Genomic DNA, 22,677 nt, shown 5'->3' on the forward strand with positions numbered 1-22,677 from the left:
AAAAAACACAAAATAATAAATGTTGGAGAGGTTGTGGAGAGACTGGAACACTTATACACTGTTGGTGGGAATGTAAAATGGTACAACCACTTTGGAAATCCATTTGGCACTTCCTTAAAAAGCTAGAAATAGCAGTATCGTATGATCCAGCAACCCTACTCCTTGGAAAATATCCTAGAGAAATAACAGCCATCACACAAATAGATACATGTACACCCATGTTCATTGCAGCACTGTTCACAATAGCAAAAAGATGGAAACAACCTAGATGCCCATCAACGGACGAATGGATAAACAAATTATGGTATATTCACACAATGGAATACTATGCTACAATAAAGAACAACGATGAATCCGCGGAACATCTCATAGCATGGATGAATCTGGAAGGCATTATGCTGAGTGAAATCAGTCAGTTGCAAAAGGACAAATATTTTATGAGACCACTATTATAAGAACTCAAGAAATAGTTTAAACACAGGAGAAAACATTCTTTGATGGTTACGAGGGTGGGGGGGGTGGTATTCACTAACTAGATATTAGATAAGAATTATCTTAGGTGAAGGGAAGGACAATACACACTACAGGGAAAGTCAGCACAACTGGACTAAACCAAAAGCTAAGAAGGTTCCTGAATACAATCAAACACTTAGAGGGAGAGAATAGCAGGGGCGGAGGCCTGGGGATCATGCTTTCAGGGGACATCTAGGTCAACTGGCATAACAAAGTTTATTAAGAAAATGTTCTGCATCCCACTTTGGTGTGTGGTATCTGGGGTCTTAAAAGCTAGCGAGCAGCCATCTGAGATACATCAATTGGTCCCAACCAACCTGGAGCAAAGGAGAATGAAGAACACCAAAGACAAAAGGAAAATATTATCCCAAGAGACAGAATGGGCCACATAAACCAGAGACTCCATCAGCCTGAGACAAGAACTGGACAGTGCCTGACAAGGAACACAAGAGAGAGTCTCTTGACAGAGCAGGAGAAAAGTAAGGTGCAGAACTCAAATTATAGTAAAAAGACCAGACTTAATGGTCTCACTGAGACTGGAGGGACCCCAGAAGACATGGCCCCCAGACTTTTTGTTAGCCCAGAACTGAAACCATTCCCAAAGTCAACTCTTCAGACAAAGATTAGGCTGGACTATAAAACATAAAATGATACTCTTGAAGAGTGTGCTTCTTAGCTCAAGTAGATACATGAGACTAAATGGGCAGCTCCTGTCCAGAAGCGAGATGAAAAGGCAAAAAGGGACAGGAGCTGGCTGAATGGACACAGGAAATCTGGGGTGGAAAGAAGGAGTGTGCTGTCACATTACAGGGAGAGCAACTAGGGTCACATAGTAATGTGTGTATAAATTTTTATATGAGAAACTAATTTGAACTGTAAACTTTCACTTAAAGCACAATTAAAAAAAATTCGTTCAATAAATATTTGTTGAAGGTGGAAAACAACAAATGTTGGCAAGGTTGTGGAGAAGCTGGAACTCTTATCAATTGCTAATGGGAATGAAAAACGGTGCAGCTGATATAGAAAATAGTTTGGCGGTTCCTCAAAAAGTTAAACATAGAATTACCACATGATTCAGAAGTTCCACTCCTTTTCATTACTTATTTCAAGAGACTTGAAAGCAGCAACGCAAACAGACACAAGTACACCAATGTTCATTGCAGTACAATTGCCAAAAGGTGGAAACCACCTAAATGTCTATCAACAGATGAATGGATTAAAAAAATGTGGTATATACATAGAATATATGGTCTACTATGCCAGGAATGACAAATTGAAGAGGAATGGCACTGAGTTCATCATCAAAAAGAACATTTCAAGATCCACCCTGAAGTACAACACTGTCAGTGATAGGATAAGATCCATACACTTACAAGGAAGACCAGTTAATACGACTATTTTTCAAATTTATGCACCAACCACTAAGGCCAAAGATGAAGAAACTGAAGATTTTTACCAATTTCTGCAGTCTGAAATTGATCAAACATACAATCATGATGTACTGATAAATACTGGCAATTGGAATGAGAAAGTTGGAAACAAGGAAGAAGGATCAGTATTTGGAAAATATGGCTTTGGTGATAGAAACAACGCTGGAGATCACATGGTAGAATTTTGCAAGACCAACGACTTTTTCACTATAATAATTTTTTTCACCAACAAAACCAGTAACTATACACATGGATCTCGCTAGATGAAATACACATGAATCAAATCGACTACATATGTGGAAAGACACGATGGAAAAGCTCAGTATCATCAGTCAGAACAAGGCCAGGGGCTGACTGTGGAACAGACTATCAATTGCTCATATGTACGTTCAAGTCGAAGTGAAGAAAATTAGAACAAGTCCACAAGAGCCAAAGTACGACCTTGAGTATATCCCACCCCAATTTAGAGATCATCTCAAGAACAGATTTGATACATTGAACACTAATGACCGAAGACCAGACGAGTTGTGGAATGACATAAAGGACATCATACATGAAGAAAGCAAGAGGTCATCAGAAAGACAGGAAAGAAATAAAAGATGAAAATGGATGTCAGAAGAGACTCTGGAAAGTTGCTCTTGAACGTAGAGTAGCTAAAGTGAAAGGAAGAAATGATGAAGTAAAAGTACTAAACAGAATATTTCAAAGGGCAGCTTGAGAGGACATAGTAAAGTATTATGAAATGTGCAAAGACCTGGAGATAGAAAACTGAAAAGGGAAGAACACACTCGGCATTTCTCAGTCTGAAAGCACTGAAGAAAAAAATCAAGCCTCAAGTTGCAATAGTGAAGGATTCTACAGGGAAAATACTAAATGATGCAGGAAACATCAAAAGAGGATGAAAGGAATACACAGAATCACTGTACCAAAATGAATCGGTCGACATTTAACCATTTCAGGAGGTAGCACATGATCAAGAACCTACAGTACTGAAGGAAGAGGTCCAAGCTGCACTGAAAGCATTGGCAAAAAACAAGGCTCTAGGAATTGACGGAATACCAATTGAGATATTTCAACAAACAGATGCAGCACTGAAGTCCTCACTTGCCTATGCCAAGAAATTGGGAAGATAGCTACCTGGCCAGCGGACTGGAAGAGATCCATATTTGTACCCATTCCAAAGAAAGGTGATCCAAAAGAATGCAGAAATTATCGAATAATATCATTAATATCACACACAAGTAAAATTTTGCCGAAGATCATTCCAAAGCGGTTGCAGCAGTATATCAACAGGGAACTGCCAGAAATTCAAGCTGGATTCAGAAGAGGATGTGGAACAAAGGATATCATTGCTATGTCGGATGGATCACAGCTGAAAGCAGAGAATACCAGAAAGATGTTTACCTGTGTTTTATTGATTATGCAAAGGTATTCGACTGTGGATCGTAACAAATTATGGATAACATTGCAAAGAACGGGAATTCCAGAACACTTAATTGTGCTCATGCAGAACCTGTACATAGACCAAGAGGCAATCATTTGAACAGAACAAGGGGATACTGAGTGGTTTAAAATCAGGAAAGGTGTGCATCAGGGTTGTATCCCTCCACCATACTAATTCAATCTGTATGCTGAGCAAATAATCCGAGAAGGTGGACTATATGAAGAAGAATGTGGCAACAGGATTGGAGGAAGACTCATTAACAGCCTGTGACATGCAGATGACACAACTTTGCTTGCTGAAAGTGAAGCGGACTTGAAGTACTTCCTGATGAAGATCAAAGACCTCAGCCTTCAGTATGGATTACATTTCAACATAAAGAAAACAAAAATCCTCACAACTGGACCAATAAGCAACATCATGATAAATGGAAAAAAGACTGACGTTGTCAAGGATTTCATTTTACTTGGATCCACAATCAACGTCCATGGAAACAGCAGTCAAGAAATCAAACAATGCATTGCATTGGGCAAATCTGTTGCAAATATGTCTTTAACACTTAAATAAGTGTTAAAAAGCAAAGACGTCATTTTAAGGATTAAGGTGTGCCTGACCCAAGCCATGTTGTTTTCAATCACATCATATGCATGTGAAAGCTGGGCAATGAATAAGGAAGACCAAAGAAGAATTGATGCCTTTGAATTATGGTGTTGGCAAATACTGAATATATCATGGACTGCCAGAAGAACAAACAAATCTGTCTTGGAAGAAGTACTGCCAGAATGTTCATTAGAAGTGACGGGGGCAAGACTTCATCTCACATACTTTGGACATGTTATCAGGAGGGACCAGTCCCTGGAGAAGGACTTCATGCTTGGTAAAGTACAGGGTCAGTGAAAAAGAGGAAGACCCTCAACAAGATAAACTGACACAGTGGCTGCAACAATGGGCTCAAGCATAACAACAATTGTAAGGATGGCACAGAACCAGGCAGTGTTTCGTCCTATTGTACCTGGGGTCATGATGATTCGGAACCAATTTGATGGCACCTAACAACAACAACAACGTACATACAATGGAATATTACTCAGCCATAAAGAGAAATAAAGTCCTTGCTACAAAACAGGTGAACCTTGAAAACATTATGCTGAGTAAAATAAGTCAGACTCAAAAGAACAAATATTGTATGATCGCACTTACATGAGATATCCACAATAAGCAGTTTGCCGACCCCCAATATAGAGGAAAGTTCACTGGACTTTGAGATAAAAGGCTACATGTCTAGTTAAAACTCAAGGGCTCACTAGTTGAGCTATCTTGGCTGCTGACCTCTTTACTTTCAGTCTCTATTTCCTTATATGTATGTTGAAGGCACTGGATGAGAAGATTTTTTTTAAAGTCCTTTTCTGTTTTAAATTTCTACAATCAATCCTGCCAGAATGCTCCATGCAGCAAACTGAGGCACACAGGGATCTTTCCTTGGAGCTTCCAGGAAGGAAAGCAGCTGGAACGCTTTGGGTTGACATTTAGGGTGCTCCTTATTAGCTCTCAGAACACAGGCCTGGGAGTTTCCAATTTGAGACCTCATTACTTCTGAGAAAGGGAGTCATGCCCCGATATGAGACTGTTTTCAGTACTGACCTCTCCTGCCCTCCCCTCAGTACACACAGGACAGAGAGATGAGGAGTCTTCAACCCTAAGATTATGCAAAGTCCCAGCTGGCAAATTTTCTGCATATGGTGTTTGTTCCAAGAGTATATCTGTGGAACAAAACTAAGACAAAACTTCTTTCACAAGTAAATAACCTTTCAACTCTAAGGACATGGGGACCAACAAAATAAAACAATTTCAAGTCTGTACTTTCATTTCATTTTACTAACTAGAATCTAAAAATATAACACATACACTCACACCAAGCCAATCAAGGCCCAACAGTTCTGGGCCAATCTTCTAATACATGATTTTATTCACCTGGAGATGAGGAAATGCAGAGAGGATACTAGGAACCTTCTCTTCTAGAGCCAAAATGGTTTGAAGTAGAATCACATCTGCAAGGCTCAGCTGGTTCCCAACCAGAAACCTTTGTCCATGATCCCTTAAAATCTGCAGGATATAAATGTTTTGCATCATTTAGGATAGATACTCTTCAAAGAGAAACCGATGAAGTCACTGAATCAGTGCAGTACACTTACGCCTCCTTACCAACTATCTCCTTATCCAACATTTTTCATTTATGACAATAGTAAAAAATCTATTATCTGACTATTTTGTACATTAATGACATACCACTGGCAGTAATGAACACCGAGGTGTGAGGCCAGAATAATGCTGGCTGTGATGGTTAAGGTTTTGAGTCAACTTGGGTGGGTCATGATTCTCAGTAATTAGATCATTACATAATTCTCAGATATGTAATGATATAATCTGCCAGTTATGTAATGATGTAGTCATCCTTCATTTTGTGATCTGATGTGGTCATCCTCCGTTTTCACGTAACACTGATTTTCACACAATGACCTGGCCTTTGGGACCTAATCACGTAAATAAGTGAAGAGTGGCTGTAACTAAGAAGGGGGTGGAACTAGGGCCTGGTTCTTTCATCTTTTAATAAACAGCATCAATTAAGAGGAATTTCCTAATTGCAGAACAGAATTTGAAGTTCTCATGGACTCCAGACTTTCTGGAGCCATGGAGGCTGGATGAACCCCTGAAACTACTACCCTGAGATAATCTTTAAAACTTAAACCAAAAATACCCCCTGAAGTCTTCTTAAAGCCAAACAATAGTTTAGCTTAACTAGTAAAAAATGTCTGCCTTAAGCATTATGCTCTTTTAAGAACTACCTATATGGGATCAAACTGACAACAGCAACTCGAGAGATTAGATAGGAATTTTAGGGGCAGTGAGTTTACGTTAATGGTGGAGGAATAACTCAGAAAAGGAGGGTGAGAATGGTTGCACACCTTGAAGAATGTAATCAATGTCACTGAATTATACATGTAGAAACTGTTGAACTGGTGTATGTTTTGCTGTGTATATTCTCAACAACAACAACAAAATAAATGAAATTAAAAAAAAAAGGACGTACCTATATCAAGGGAGAGAAGGTGGGATGGGGAAGTGAGAAAGAGCGTGTGAACACACACAAGTGCATGCACAACGGTAGAAATGAAAACATCATTTAACATCTGCTTTATATCAGAGACACTGAAAAGGGAAAGGGATATTGATCAATTCTGGACTTAGCATTCAGTACTTTGAAAGGATATCAGCCCTGATGAATTCAGGAGGATCAGGGAAAAGTGATGGAAGTAAAAGTGATAGGTGGTCTCCAAGGACAACCTTGGGCTGTTCCAATCTTATCTCCCAGTTCTGTGCTTCTATGAACATCTGAACTCATAGTTATAAATCAGTCCTGACTCTAAAAGAAGTAGACTTCCTCTAAGATCTTCCAAGATAGAGAAAATTAAAAGCATGAAAATTCATTCTGAGTCTGTTTTGAGAGTCACATATAGGTGTGGGGATTTATAGGAACTGATATAATCACAGAAAGGAAAGGAAGAGTGGTAGCAAAGGGGACATCTCCTTTGAAGTGAACTCTTCGTGCCCATGAGTGTTTTACTGTCTTTGGGGATTATCCTTAACTCTGTTTCATTAATAAGCTGCAGGGAAGAGGGAAGCAAGGCTGGCTGTGAACAAGTGTGAGTGTGTGTACATGTATGTATGCACATGCATGCATGCACGTGTACATGTGTGTATGTATGTGTGTCTCTCAAGGACTCTCAGTATTACTCCAAATCCAATATAGGTATTGGAGCCAGAGAGGTATAGTAGAATGAATCCAGGATTTGTAGGCAGAGGCCAGAGTTCCAATCCTGGCTCTCTACTTTCAAACCATGTTACTTTGGACATGTGACTCAAACTCTCTGTGATTCTGTTTCACTATCTGTAAAAATGAGGTAACCATTTTTACCTTGTAGGAGCGTTGTGAGGAGCCCTGAAATAAAGTCTGGCCCACAGGAACAAAAGAGCCAGCAGTGATTCTTTGCCAAGGCACCAGTAATCTGTGCCCTCTTCACACTACATTTCTGCATTATCAGATCTTACATTCATAGGGTACCTCTCCTGAGCATGGTACTATTAAACTAAAATATAAAAAAACCCAGAAACTATTTCTCCTTCTTTTTAAATCCAATTCTATGACGACTGTCAGAGGGAGTCTGCCAAATAGGTCTTTCCATATATTCTTTTCTTTTCGAATTAAAACATTAAAAAAAAAAAAAAATCCTTCCAGTTCAAGAAAAGAGGAGTTTGAAGCCCAGAAAAGCAGCTATGGTAATAAGAGGAAAATATAACAGAAAACAAGAAGTGCAAGGGGAAGAGAAACAACACTGAAATGATTCTTCACATCCAATAATCATTAGAATGTCTGACACATAAAAGGTGTTCAACAAATGATTGTTGAATGAATGAATGAATGAATGAAGTAGTTTCTAGGCTTTTCTGTCCCTTACACAAGGTGGGCATTTGGTGAATACAAAGAATGATGGTGCACAAATATAGTGGGTCCCTACTCTTTCCAGACTTCTGAAGAATGTGGTCCTGGGGAAGCCTAAGGGACTCCAAGACATCTGGCCGTGTGCTGAGGGCCACCACTGGCACTTACAAGTCCAGAAAGGTTGGTCCACTTGGCTTAGGTTTACACCACACTGAGCAGAAAAGGGTGTTTGTAGCAGGTCCCTTGTGGTTGGGTGATACCATGTTTGTAGGCTTCTTGCTACCTACCTTTTCAAACACAGGAAAGTATCTGATCACAGCCTTCTGGGTCATGCTCACCACTTCCTTTTGCTGATCATTTGGTTTTAGGAAAGGATGTGTGATAATCATCTCCAGAAGATCCAGAGTCCCCTCCACATACATATCAATCCTTAAAACAAACAAAGCAGTTTTCTCAGTTTCCCTTCTCTATGAACTCATTGGCTTCCATAGCTAAGTATTCAAATTGCTTTTCTTAAGACTCTGGCATCATAAGTGCTAAGAAACATTTACCTACACCTGCCTCATTTTTTTATTTTTTATTGTTCTTTAAGTGAAAGTTTACAGCTCACCTTAGTTTCTCATACAAAAATTTATAAACACATTGTTATGTGACCCAGGTTGCTCTCTCTAAATGTGACAGCACACTCCTCCTTTCCACCCTAGATTTCCCATGTCCATTCAACCAGCTCCTGTCTCTTTCTGCCTTCTCATCTCACCTCTGGACAGGAGCTGCCCATTTAGTCTCATGTATCTCCTTGAAGTAAGAAGCACACTCTTCCTGAGTATCATGTTATGTCTTACAGTCCAGTCTAATCTTTGTGTGAAGAGTTGGCTTCAGGAATCGTTTTAGTTCTAGGTTAACAGAGTCTGGAGGCCATGTCTTCCGGGGTTCCTCCAGTCTCAGTCAGACCATTAAGTCTGGTCTTTTTACTAGAATTTGACTTCTGCACCCTACTTTTCTCCTGCTCCATCAGGGACTCTCTGTTATGTTCCCTGTCAGGGCGGTCATTGGTGGCAGCTGGGCACCATCTAGTTCTTCTTGTCTCAGGCTGATGGAGACTCTGGTTTATGTGGCACTTTCTGTCTCTTGGTCTAATATTTACACCTGCCTCTTAAGAGCAAAGATGCTAAGTCAATTCTAGATGTAGTCTGGAGAAATCCTTCAGAAAAATCTGCTACAGATAAGAAAGCATGATTGTCATGACTGTCTTCTCTCCCCAGCTCCTGCTTCACCACCCTCACTCTAGCACCCACACGCTATCTCTCAGCACGGGGTTGAACTTCACATTTATAAAAGTAGTGAATATCATTTATTGAATGCTTGGTGTGCATCAAGCATGGTGCCAAACACTCTATATTCACTATCTCATTGAATACCACAAAACTATGAAGCACGTACTATTTTTGTCTCCATTGTAAAGGAAACTCATCAGGAAACTGAAGCTTAACACTCAGCCCAGGGTCGTACACCTAGGTGTTGGAAGGACGAGGCTTTGAGTTCAAATGCTAACCCAATGCACAGTGTCACAGGCCTTGAAAGTCACAGCAGCTTCCCATGACTCAACGATAATAAATTTGCAAGGAAGGTAAAAGCAATATTCTAAAATCAAAGCATTTTAAGATGCTGAAAACTGAAACAATGACACCACAGATACAGGACTGAATACCTGAGTTCAATTTTTTTTCTAAGCTTTACTCAGACTCTCTGTGAATTTTCAACTGGTCTGTCTGACCTTTCTGGATTATTGTTCCCTGTCCTCACTAACGATACAAGACATTACGTAGATGAGGTGGGCTGCAGAGAACTACTAATCAGCTAAGGCCTCAGTAAGCTGACAAGTGAGAATGCTTGAGAGTGGCCACAGTACAGGGTTTTCTCCTTGAGGTCATTGCCAAAGAGGTGGTACTTTTCCGCAATGTAGTGAAGAATGCTTCGGGTCTGCACCAACTTCATCCCATCGATTTCAACCATTGGCACTTGTTGGAACAGCAGGTGGTTACCTGCGAATGGAAGCACAGACTTAGAGTGATCTCTTCCCTGCCTTCCCACCCCTCCTCCCTCACGCACACCAACACTCTATTGTATAAGAGGGACAGTGCAGCCATACCCTTAGGAAATAGTATAAAACTTGCTGATGACACATAACCGCAGTTTCACTCAGGAGAACCAAGAGCAGATTTAACCATAAAGGAAGCCTGGAAACTAGCACTGTTCTCAACTTTCCCTTTTCATTTTCACCCTCAGGAAAAATAACTATCCACAGTGGTGACGAGGCGGAGGTGGGGGACACACAGTTGAGGTATTTCTTTCGAGCTGCACTGGACGATAGGCTAGCCACTAGCTAGGTGTAGCTATTTAAATCTAAATTTTAATTAATTAAAATTTAAAAATCAGTTCCTCAGGCAGACTAGACATATTTGAAGTGCTCAGTAGCCCCATCTAGCTAGCACCTACCACATGTTAGAGGGCAGAAGAGAACATTTCCATCACTGGAGAATGTCCTAATGGATAGGGCTGCTTTATAACATTTGATAATGCAAGCTCCGTCACCAGCTGATAGTCGTTGGTTTTGCTGTGTTCCACAGTCACAGACCGCATACTACACGAGTTTGCTATCACTGGTCAAAAAGTGATCCATTGATTTTTTTCAACAAATCTGCATCAAACACTTTCCACTTGGGTAGAGAGAGATGCAGGTATAAGATACAGACTGCCTCAAGAAGCTCACGGATTGGGGACAGCCTGGTGGCTGCAGGCCAGTGTCATGCACAGACTGTGGCAGTATAGCCCTGCAGAGCTGCTCCCTCTCAAGTTGAGTTGAGCCTGGGGACCCTTCCAATGGCTAGTGAGAGGAGGCTGCTTATAGGATTGCGGATGTTATCATTGTTAGCTGTCGTCGAGTAGGTCCCCGACACATGGTGACCCTATGCACAATGGAACAAAATGCTGCCTGGTCCTGCACTGTCCCCATGATCAACTGGGGATCATACCATTATATTGTGATCCTTACGTTTTTCACTGGCTGATTTTTGGAAGTAGATCACCAGGCTTTTCTTCCTAGTCCATCTTAGTCTGAAAGTTCTGCTAAAACCTGTTTAGCATCATAGCAACTGACAGACATGCGGTGGCTGCGCATGAGGTGCATTGGTTGGAGATCAAACTTGGGTTTCCTCACATGCAAAGTGAGAATTCTACCACTGAACCACCATTACCTCATTATAAGGTTGCTAGGCATTCTTTATGGGGCCTCCTGGTGGTTCCTGCTACAAAGAATGGGAGTAGAGTGAGTGGGGCTAACCAGGAGTTAAAGGAGGGACTTTCACTGATTTCACTTCTGTTTGGTGTTTACTTCAGAAATGTAGCCCAGTGTAAGTGGGGGATGAGGTTATCTGCATACATCAAGCAGGTGATGATGCCTCAGATAGCATGGAGGAAAGGGTGGGGAATGAGGAGAAAAGGGACAAGGAAGAAGAAAAAAGGAGGAGGACCAGGTCAGAGGAGGGGCAGGAGGAACAGAAAGGCTGTTAACCTGGGTAAGGGAAGAAGCGACTCTCTCCTTTTACCTAGCATTTTTAGAACTACTTATTGAACAAGGAGCCCTGGTGGTGCAGTGGTTAAGAGCTCAGCTGCTAACCAAAAGGTCGGCAGTCTGTAATCCACCAGCTGTTCCTTGGAAACTCTACAGGGTAGTTCTACTCTTCCTATAGAGTGGCTACGAGTTGGAATCAACTCAACGGCAACGGCTTTGGTTTGGTTTGTTTTTTATTGAACAAGAAAAGGAGCTCTGGTGGCTCAGTAGTTAAGTGCTGGGCTGCTAACCAAAAGGTTGGCTGTTTGAACCCACCAGCTGCTCCATGGTAGAAAGATGTGGCAGTCTGCTTCTCTAAGGATTACAATCTTTGAAACCCTGTAGAGCAGTTCTACTCTGTCCTGGAATCAACTCAACGGCAACAGGTTTGGTTTGGTTTTGGACTGAATAAGGGGCAATTTCTTGGCAACTTTAGCCATTACTCCCTGTTGGTTTTCTGGTTTTAGGATACTGTTCTGAATGTTTAGTGCCATGAGCACCTCTACCCTTCCACATAAGTATCAGTTTTGTTTTGTTTTGTTTTAAATCGTTATTGAAGATGGTTGTTTCATTTTTATACTCACCATTCTGCAACTTCTGCAACTGTTCTTTTGTTTCTAAAAATTCTTCATCAAACTATAGAAAAAACAAGGTAACCCCGTCCCCCCCAAAAGAAGGAAAATATCATTACAGGTTCAGGACTGATAATACCCAGTTAAATTGTCCCAAGAAGTACAGAGAAAGAGCACACTTAGCACCCATATCTTAGCTTCTAAATATCACTGCCCACTAAAAGGGACCAGGGTTCCTAGGAGAAAAGGTTGATTCTGGGTCTGGGGCAGGGAAGTTCTTGTTATTCCACAAAGCAAGGAGGCGCTCAAAGATTAATGGAATATGTCAAAAGCTATATAGTATCCTAAGAAGCCATGGTGGTGCAGCGGTTAAGCGCTCACCTGTGAACTGAAAGGTGGGCGGCTCAAATCCACCAGCCACTCCGCGGAAGAGAGATGTGGCAGTCTGCTTCTGTAAAGATTACAGCCTTTGAATCCCTACGGGGCAGTTCTGTAGGGTTGCTATGAGTTGGAATTCACTTGAAGGCAATGGGTTTGGTTTTTTGAGTTTATAGTATCCTGCTTGAAGGGACTTCACTAACCAAATTTGGGACAATCTGAGCATCAAAAAGAATAATGTCAGATATGGATTATAATATACAACAACAAAAACATCCATAAATTCATAGATGATGATGATAAAAAAATGGAAGGGGAAGAAAAAGCTCTTCTTTATGGAAGAATTATCACTAATTAATGTAGGATTATCGCTAACTAGTGTTGAAACTAGAAAACCACCAATCTGCAACCACCAATGTAGTTAACTGATTCTATAAGAATCATAAATGGATGCTAAAATCATTGGGCTTCAGGGGACAGTATATTCACACAGTCTCAAAATATCACCCCAAAAATTAGTTAATTATGAAAAAAGAAAAGTTACAATGGAGAGATCTGGGGAATCTCACCATCTCTTAATCAAGTGACCAAACTCAGCATCACCAGTGGGGGGAAGGGCGCAGCATCACCTGTAAAGAATTCTTGCTGAAAATGTTTCACCTGCATCTAATCAACGAGGTAAAAATCAAGCATAACCAAAATATGGGACATTCACAACACAATAGCCTGGACTCTTCATAGGGGTCAAGGGCATGAGGGAAAGAAAAAGCAGGTACTGTTCTAGATTGAAAGAGACTAACAAAACATAACCAAATGCATGTATCTTAATTAGATCCTGGATGGAGAAGAATGGTTATATCTGCTATATCCATATACAACAGTTATATAGACATTTTGGGGACAATAGGGAAAATCTGAATATGGATTATATATTAGATGTTACAAAAGTATTATTAATTTTCTTACTTATGACAATAGTATTGTGGTTATCAGGGCCATTGTCCTTTCTTAGAAAGGAGATATATGCTCAAGTGTGCAACTTTCAAATGATTGAGGAAAAGAAAGAGCAGAGTTAATGAGAGTAAGAGAAAGAGGAGGGAAGGAGGAGAGAAAAAGAGAGAGTAATGTAGCAAATTGTTAACAATAGATGAATTTTGTTGAAAGGAATTCAGGTGTCCAATGTACTGCTACAATTTGTAAGTTAAAAGTTTTCCAATTAAAAAGTTGGGGGGGGGGAAGAAATGGTGAAAACGAGTTCTCTTCTCTTGACCTTATAAAATATGTCTAACTGATGTTCTGCAAGGTGCCCTTGTGGTGCAGCGGTTAAGTGCTCAGCTGTGAACAGAAAGGTTGGCGGTTTGAACCTGCCAGTTGCTCTGCGGGAGAAAGATGTGGCAATCTGCTTCTATAAAAGCTTTACAGCCTAGGAAACCCCATGGGGCAGTTCTACTCTGTCTCATAGGGTCATTATAAATCAGAATTGACTCGACGGCAATGGGGTTTTTTCGGTAAGATGGTCTGCAGGAATGCACTTCACATCAAGAAGAGGCCTTCTCCACCTGAGTTCCGGGATTATTTCTCACTCTTGTCTGCCAGATTAGCAGAGGGAGGGGCAGTGCTGACCGCAGAGATGGGCACAGTTCAGGCAATACCCCCCTTCCCCCCCCTCAGTCTGAACTAGTTGGCCCCCGTGGAAGGACTGGGATGACAAGGCCTAGGTTCGTCGCCACGGTCCTCGTGGTGTGAGGAGAGGGGCTCAATGCTCCAGAGAGTCTCTATCTGATGCCTTCTTCCTCTGCTGGCTCCCTGCCCATTGAGCGGTAGTCGCAGGGCAACAGTCTCAGGTATCTGTCCCAGTGCCCAGATGTGGCACAGACAGTTCTCTCTCTATGCTACTGCATCTCAAACTTTTATGATCATATCATTAAAAAGACATGAGAGGAAAAAAAAAAAAAAAAGCCAGACTGGACTGGTTGAGACAGGAGGACTCTCTGAGACTATTGCCCTGAGATACAACCCCTGAGGTCACCTTGTAGCTAAATAACAAACTGGCTCAAAAAGTAATGACTATCACCCATAAGTACTGTGCTCTTTAAAAAATCACCTATATGAGACCAAACGGTCAACAATTACTTTAAAACAAAGATGAGAATGGAAGAGGGCAGGGAAACTAACGCGAATGGAACAACCAGGACAGAAATAATGAGAATGTTCACGCATTGTGAACAATGTAACCAATGTCACAAACAACTTGTGTAGAAATTGTTGAATGGGAACCTAAACTGCTGTGTAAACCTTCACTGAAAACACAATAAAGTATTATTAAAAAACAAAAATACAGGGGAAAATGGGGGTGTGCATATTAAAACCCAGGCCCACCTTCCAGAGACTGACATTGGGTAGTTCGGAGGAGCCCAAAGATAATCATTTTTTAAACAAGTCCTTCCAGATGATTCTGATCCTGATTTTTGAGACTAGACTTTTGGGGACACATGCAAAATGTGCCCCTCACTAGAGATAACTCTGTAGTGTCAATCTTTATGAAACTATTAGTCAGTAAAGAAATTGGGACCAAGGTGGGAGAATGAGGGGAAAAGGAATCCCATCACAGCTTGGAGGGAGGAGCTTGGCAATTCTACCCAACGCCACAAGATTAGATGTATCATCTTGGTTTCTATCCATACAATCAATTGTCTTTGTTTCCTAACCCAGAGGACAGTTTCTGACCTAGGACTCTTCAGAGAACTGCCCACTTCCATACCACAACCCTCCCCTTTTCAATATTCTTTTAGTTCTTCAAAGTGAATTTCTGAGGTTCTGAACAAGGGAGTTTGTGGCCTTTAAACTTTCATATATACACACACTAATCTCCCATTAGGAGTTCCTGGGCAGTGCAATCGATTAAGCGCTGGACTACTAGCCAAGTTTGGTGGTTCAAACCCACCCAGAGGTGCCTCAGAAGATAGGCCTACCAATCTGCTTCCAAAAGGTCACAGCCTTAAAAGCCCTATGGAGCAGTTCTACTCTGCACACATGGGGTTGCCATGAGTTGGAATCCACTTGACAGCAACTAACAATAACAATCTCCTTTTTAACAATGGTGATTTGTCAGGTCTTCTCTGCGATCTTTAGGCAGATGCAGTCCAAGCAGCAAAGAGCAAGAACCAGCACAGAGCAATGTCAGTGATGACTCAAACCAAGGGACTGAGACTAAGAACGCTGACTCCCTGAATTAGAACAACTGCTTTTCAGAAGGTTTTAGTTACCCGGCTACTCAGACACACATCAGGATCAACCTGTGACAGTGGGAACCATGAACACACTCAGTGGCTGCAAGCCCTTCCCTCCTGGTGGTGTCTGATCTATGCTAGCATAAATTTACCTAAAATGTCCTGGCAAAGAAATGGGGATGGACCTCCAACACCACTTGTGAATTTCTCCTGTAAACCATGTGGCTGGTCCTAGTGAGGGAGGCCAACCTAGTCCCCTCCACCCTGGTCAGAGAGGTGGGCTCAAGACTCAAGCTGGGCTAATTACTCTACCCCATCTGCCTAGCCACTGTGATGGGCCTGGGTGGTGGGCCATATGACTTATGCTCTTTTTTGTCGAATTTATTTAGGTTTGGGTTTCTATCACTATAACCAAGAATCTTGACTCACAAGGGAGTGGGAAGGGCAGGGAAGAATGAAGATAGGAAGGACAGAGCGTTTTAGACATAAGATTATATTATAGAAGATATCCATTATCAATCCTATTAAATAAACCAAGAATTACAAACTCAGAAGCCTACACAGTTACAGAGATGACATAAATAGGTGAAGTCAACCAGCCTCACATCACAGAACCAAGAATTGTTTTCATTCTCTTCTTAACACTATTAGCAAATACATCCTGAGGCAATAGGGAATAGTGAGGACTGTGTTAAACTAGAGAGGCCCATCTCCAGGGGCAGTCCTTACTCAGATCCAGCAATTGCTGCCCTGTGGAAATGAAGGCTCAGTATTACCAGATTTTCCAATTTCTCAAGATAAGTCAGAAATCAGGGTTTGTGTGTAAAAATGATGTCAACTAATCATAAAAATTATAAAATACTATGTGGTGAGTTACAAGGATACTCAAAAAAACAAAAACTAAAAACTAAAAAAACTCACAATCGTCATTTGTCTATTCTATTCTGAAAATTGATAAAGAGAATCAAGCAGCTATCTTGCTTTTCATACATGCAGTGAATTTCATGGTAATTAATTAGTGAACAAGTGAAAATTACTCCTTATAAGAGAATCACAGTTAATAAATTCAGGAGATACGATCGAAATAGAAAAAAATAGATATGATAGAATAGAAATCACCATTTTATAATCTCTAACAACAATGATGAACAATAATAGCTGCTAAAACCACTAGTCGAAAGGGCAATGAGGGAAACTTCAAAATGGTGTCAGGTGAACACCCTGATAGAGCTCAGCATCACTGAACACAAGACAACCAGACATTATGTACCCCCTGACGTGGTAAACAGAAATATGTTCACAGCATCACCTTTGAAGTAATCTGGTAGGAAAAAAATTTTTTAACAATAGAAAGAAAAAAAAAAGTGCCTGGATCTGATCACAGCTCTGGGTCCAACTAGTTGTTTACAGGAAATATAGAGAACAGGGGAATATGTTAAAATGACACCTTGAGAATTAATAAGCCACATCCAGAAAGGGGGAAAATTTTACACGGCAGTTTCTCCCACAAATAAACGGCACTATAAACCAATATAAAGGAGCTCTGGTAGCACAACAGTTAAGCACTTAGATGCCAACTGAAAGGTTGGCGGTTCAAACTCACCAGCAGCTCCGTAGGAGAAATGACCTGGCAATCTGTTTCTGTAAAGATTACAGCCTGGGAAACCCTATGAAGCACTCTATGAGTTGGAATTGACTTGATGGCATGCAACAACATCAGAAAAAAAATATTGACACCCACCACCCAGATTTTGATGGTTAATACTATTTTCTAATAAAAGAGTTCAAGCTTGGCCTCTTGGAGAAATATCTCATTCTAGGGCTAGGGCAAGGTAACTACAAGATGATCCCAGAGCATCTCGTAGTGCCAGAAGGTAGAGAAGTGCTGAGAGATAGACAGAGAGAGAGAAGGGAGGATGGGGAAATGTCAAAGGAACACAACAGCCAACCTAAAAGACCTCCCAATGGCCAAAGCTGAAACAATTAGAGCAACAAAATATTATTGGATTATAACCCAAAATATAAAATAAACATACATACATAAATCCACACTGATATAAATGAATCACTGAATAAATAAATAAATGAGGGAAATGAGACAAATCTTCCTTATAGAAGAATTCCATATATTATATATAGATACTCCCCAGCGAAGACATGGAGCTTAACTCCTCTCCCCGTGAGTGTGAGCTAGAAAAATAGTAACTTTACAGTGGAGAAACTTGGCAGACACCACCTCAACCAAATGATCAAGGCGAACCTCACCAGTGGTAAATTGTGTTGCATCATGTTACCCAATAGGATGCAATGAAAAGGGCACTTCACCTCTGTGGCATTCTTCCTCTAAACCCATAACCCCAGGCTAATCAGGAGAAAAACACCAGACAAACCCAACGTGTGGAGGATTCAATAAAATACTGGACCAGTACTTTTCAAAACTGTCAAGGTCATGAAAAAAGGGAAAAACTAAGAAAGCACAAATTAAGGGAGATTATAGAGTTGCTATGAGTTGAAATTGACTCAATGGCAACAGGTTAAAGAAACATTATGACTAAACGCAATGTGATTCCCTGGATTAGATCTTGAAACAGTAAAATGACATTAGAGGAAAAACTAGAGAAATCTGAATAAAGTAGGTAGTTTAGTTAATAGTCATGCACCAATGTTAATTTCTTAGTTTTGACAAATGTGCGAAGGGTATAGAAGATGTATCATTAGGGGAGAATGAATGCGAACTCTGTAGTATTTGGCAATTTTTCTGTAAATCTAAAAAAGTATTCTAAAATACAAAGTGTACTTAAAAAATGCAGCGGGAACTGTTACAGATTTTACAAAGAAAATACAGAACAAAACATATCAACCAAATGTAATGTGTGGACCTTGTTTCAATCCAAACTAGAACAAAAAGCTGTAAAAAGTCTTATCTGAGACAAACAGACTGAGTGTTAAATGACAATGAGGAATCGCTGATTTTGTGGGTCTGATAATGGCATTCTGGCTATGTTTTAAAATCCTAATCTGTTAGAGACAAATGCTGAAGTATTCACAAATGAAAAGACATATTTGGATTTTGCTTCAAAATTCTCCCACAAAAAAACTGGAGGGGAGGAAAGAGATGAAACAAGATTAGTATAAAGTTGATGACTGTTGAGCTGGGTGATGGGTACCTGGGATTCATGGTAATGTTCTATTTGTGTTTGCATTTGAGAATTTCCATAATAAGAGGTTTTAACTTCTTATTAAAAGAGCGGAACAAAAATAAAAACACTGCATGGGCCAAAGCATACCCATATGTAGTCATGATAGCTGCCAGTTTGAAATCACTGATGTAAATAGGCAATTCACCATGAGACTGTCCAATTACCAAGTTATGGGAGTAACCGGAAATTTTCAAGTTGATTCATTTTCTCCTAATTAATAAATATTTATTAATGGTGGATCAGAAGCCAGTGATTAAGCAAAAGTCAAAAGTAAGACAGAATTCCATCAACTACGTTCCATTTATAAAGAAAAACATCACTTGAAAGGAAGGAATCTTCTGACGCAATGAAGTATGTATGCAATATGGTGGAAAGGGGACTAAGAGTGAACTGGGCTCCAAAACTTATTTTCCCCCTCAAAGGTCTCAAAATTGGCTGACAAGTTTGTTAAGAAACAGCGTATAGAGTACCTCGACTCCAGCGGCAGCCAAAGCCCATCTTACGGATTCCATGCGGCCTCTTCCATTGGGATAGTGGAGCTTGGGCCTCGCTTCCATGATGGCGTTGTAAGGTTCTGAAAAACAAACGTAGCAGCTCCCCGCACACGAACAGTCTAAATTTCATGTCCTTAACCCAGTGCTCAGGGGCTAAATGAATATTCAAGGATTTGGTACAGGAAACTGGTTTCTGTTGTTGCTACGTTTTCCCTCACTTAATAAAAAACATACCACTATTCAAAGCATTTCAAAAAAACCTTGGCCTTCATAGCGTTTCTATTTATGATTTCTTATTCTGGATCTTGGGAAACTGGGGCCATTTGTTGCAACGACAGACATCTGTGATATCAATACAGTGTTTCACCGATTCAGACCATCGTATACTTTGACCTTGAAAAATGTTCCTAGATTTTCAAAATTAAGCCTAGAGAGACAAGATGCAGAGGGCCACGGAGGAGAATTATACACCCACTGTAACCTCGGCAAGTATTCATAACTTTCACACGCAACATCTTATTTAATTATCACAGCAACTGGAAGGTGAATAGGCCAAGTATGACAATTGTCTGCAAAATATGCGTTCAACTTCACGCCTGTGATGGCTGCCCCAGGGTCTGGCACGTCCCCCGCGGTAGGAGAGGAACCCCCGGCCCCGAGACGTGCGTCCAGGCCACGAACTCTGCCCTCTGAGCCCAGACTCGGGATAATTCGCGCCCCTGCTAAGCACACGCAGGACCACAGATGCTGCCCGGCCAGGCCCGGGGAGGATCTGAGCCCACATTTCACCAACGGATCCAGATTCCGCAGAGGGAAGAAATATAAGCATCCTGAGCCAAGAATGACTCCAACCCCAGCCAAGGGCCCACCAGATAGGGGCAGGATGCAAACGGCAAGAGGACCCCAGAGCCACAGCAGGGAAAGAGAAGGATTGAATGGTGGTGTTGGGGAGGAGACGGATAGGGAAGTAAAAGGACAGGAGCGGGGAGAGAGAAACGAGGAGGGGAGAAGGGAGAAGGCTGGCGTGGGATGCAAGAAGACAGACCTGGAGTCGGCTCTGAGGGCCGGGAGCGGCACAAAGCGCTAGGCGAGCAGCCTGCAGCGAGGCTGCGAGAAGACACTCGAGGTGGGGAGGCTCCAGGAAATTTCACCAATAGAGACGGCAATATTTAGCATACCCCACCCATCTGCAAGGCATTCTGGATAATGTGAAAACAGCTCAAAATAAAGTCAGTTTCAACTTCAATTTTAGTGTTTTGAGAGATAAAATTACCTTTATAGTCCTCTTTGGATTTGGATTTTTGTTAAAAATTCTTCCTCTAGTGGTACCATGGCGCACAGCTCGACCTATGTGTAAAGGCAAAATTCTCTTTGGCCTTATATAGCGTGCTCACAGGCGCTGTTTTCGGATGTGAGGGCGATCTGGCTGCGACATCTGTCACCCCATTGATCGCCAGGGTTGATTCGGCTGATCTGGCTGGCTAGGCGGGTGTCCCCTTCCTCCCTCACCGCTCCATGTGCGTCCCTCCCGAAGCTGCGCGCTCGGTCGAAGAGGACGACCTTCCCCGATAGAGGAGAGGACCGTCCTTCGGTCAAGGGTATACGAGTAGCTGCGCTCCCCTGCTAGAACCTCCAAACAAGCTCTCAAGGTCCATTTGTAGGAGAACGTAGGGTAGTCAAGCTTCCAAGACTCCAGACACATCCAAATGAGGCGCTGCACGTGGCAGTCTGCCTTTCTTTTGACCCTCCTTCGGAGTAATAAAACTTTATATATACTTCTCTATTTTTCTTTTCTTACCAATATTGTACACTCTCTCTCTAAATTTATTATCTCCACGGAACCTGGATGAGAGGAAGAGGGCCCGTGGATGAGCCTGGGATTGGGGGTTTGTAATCAAAGTGTTTCGTTAATACTTTAAAAACACATGAAGTCTATCTATTCTGGACTAAAATGAGAAATTCACTTGGATTTTAAAGTTAAAAATACATGCCTTCAAAAGGATTTCAAAAATATTTCTATTTCTCAGCATAGATAATTGTCTTCACCCATGCTCTTGAAAATCCTGTGGTCCTGAACAATTGCGGCAGCTAACGTAATCACGTTTTGTTCTTTTTTAGAGTTCTCTGGCAGAAGTGGGAGGAATGAATTGAGGGTGTCAAGAAAGAGAGATCTACTAGGTGTCCGTGTGAATTAAAGTAGCATCATGGGTTTGAAGAAGATGGCAAGAAAAGGAGCCATATTAAGGAGATGAAGGGTAAAGAATTTACGAATCAGGTCCTAGGGAGCGGGAGAAGGCAGAAAAAGCGTAGTATGATGCCTGCTTTCCGATGTATACATCCTATTCCACCTGCTTGCTCCCCCACCCCATAACATTACCCTCTAGAGTGCTGTACAGAGCCTGGAGGGTGCGGTGGTTAAGAGCTCGTCTGGCTGCTAACCAAAAACTGGGCAGTTCGAATCCACTAACCATTCTTTGAAACCCTGTGGGGCAGTTCTGTTCTGTCATATAATAGACTCGACGGTACCCACTACCGGCGAGCCCCAGTGGACTAATACATAAGGTACTAACCTCCTAAACCAGGCATTGTGGGTTCGAGTTCCACCTGGGGTAGTAGTGGTGGATGTGTATTGTTCGTTTTATCTGTCTGTAGGTTTACTAGAATGCAAATTCCAGGAGGTGAGGAAATTCTGTCGTTCAAAAATGCTTTTGTATACCTTGTTCCTAAAAAGGAAACCTTTTTGGCGCAGTGGTTAATGTAGCTCTTAACCAAAAGGTTGGCAGTTCGAATTCAGCAGGCGCCCCATGGAAACTATGGGGCCGTTCTAGTCTGTCCTATAAGATCACTATGAGTCGGAATCAACTCGACGGCGACGGGTTTGGTTTTTTTTTTTTTTTTTTGGTTCCTAGAAAAAATGACTAGAGTAGGCATTTGGTGAATACTTGCTGAATGAATGCATTAATAAACAATGCCTAGGTTTCTAGCTGCATAAAAGGTGAGAAAGGAAGAAAAGGAGGGGGAAGAGAACAAGGTTTGGAGGGAATAATAATAAGACGATTTTCGTTCCTAGGAGCCATCCAGCTGGAAATGTCCACTCAACAGCTGACTAAGCTAGTGATGACTCAGAAGAGAGGACTGAGATGGATCAAATGGTCAGCAAAAGGATGAGCTCACCCAGGAAAAGTATGTAGAGTAAGAAGAGAAGCAAAGCAAGGACGGCTGGGCACCCCAAGAGTCAGAAAAGACATTTTCGAACAAGGCTAACAGTATTCGTTCAATTTCATCTTTCTAACTTTGTGATACAGGGTCGC

At 41.4% G+C, this 22,677-nt stretch overlaps 1 protein-coding gene across 1 annotated transcript in view; it reads right to left on the minus strand.

Moving 5' to 3' along the window:
* LOC101340508 (glutathione S-transferase A4) overlaps positions 1-20,453 on the minus strand; it is a 27,013-nt gene extending 6,560 nt beyond the window's left edge. Inside the window, exons 1-6 of the mRNA XM_012559168.2 lie at positions 20,412-20,453; positions 19,343-19,446; positions 12,077-12,128; positions 9,792-9,924; positions 8,170-8,311; positions 5,356-5,487 (exon numbers count right to left, since the gene is read on the minus strand). Of these exons, the coding sequence (XP_012414622.1) occupies positions 5,356-5,487; positions 8,170-8,311; positions 9,792-9,924; positions 12,077-12,128; positions 19,343-19,429 (546 nt within the window). The 5' untranslated portion in view covers positions 19,430-19,446; positions 20,412-20,453. The remainder of the gene's footprint in view (positions 1-5,355; positions 5,488-8,169; positions 8,312-9,791; positions 9,925-12,076; positions 12,129-19,342; positions 19,447-20,411) is intronic.
* Positions 20,454-22,677: the final 2,224 nt, after the last annotated feature.

This window comes from Trichechus manatus, unplaced genomic scaffold, assembly GCF_000243295.1.
Source record: "Trichechus manatus latirostris isolate Lorelei unplaced genomic scaffold, TriManLat1.0 scaffold00215, whole genome shotgun sequence".
In the NCBI taxonomy this organism is placed as follows: Eukaryota; Metazoa; Chordata; class Mammalia; order Sirenia; family Trichechidae; genus Trichechus; species Trichechus manatus.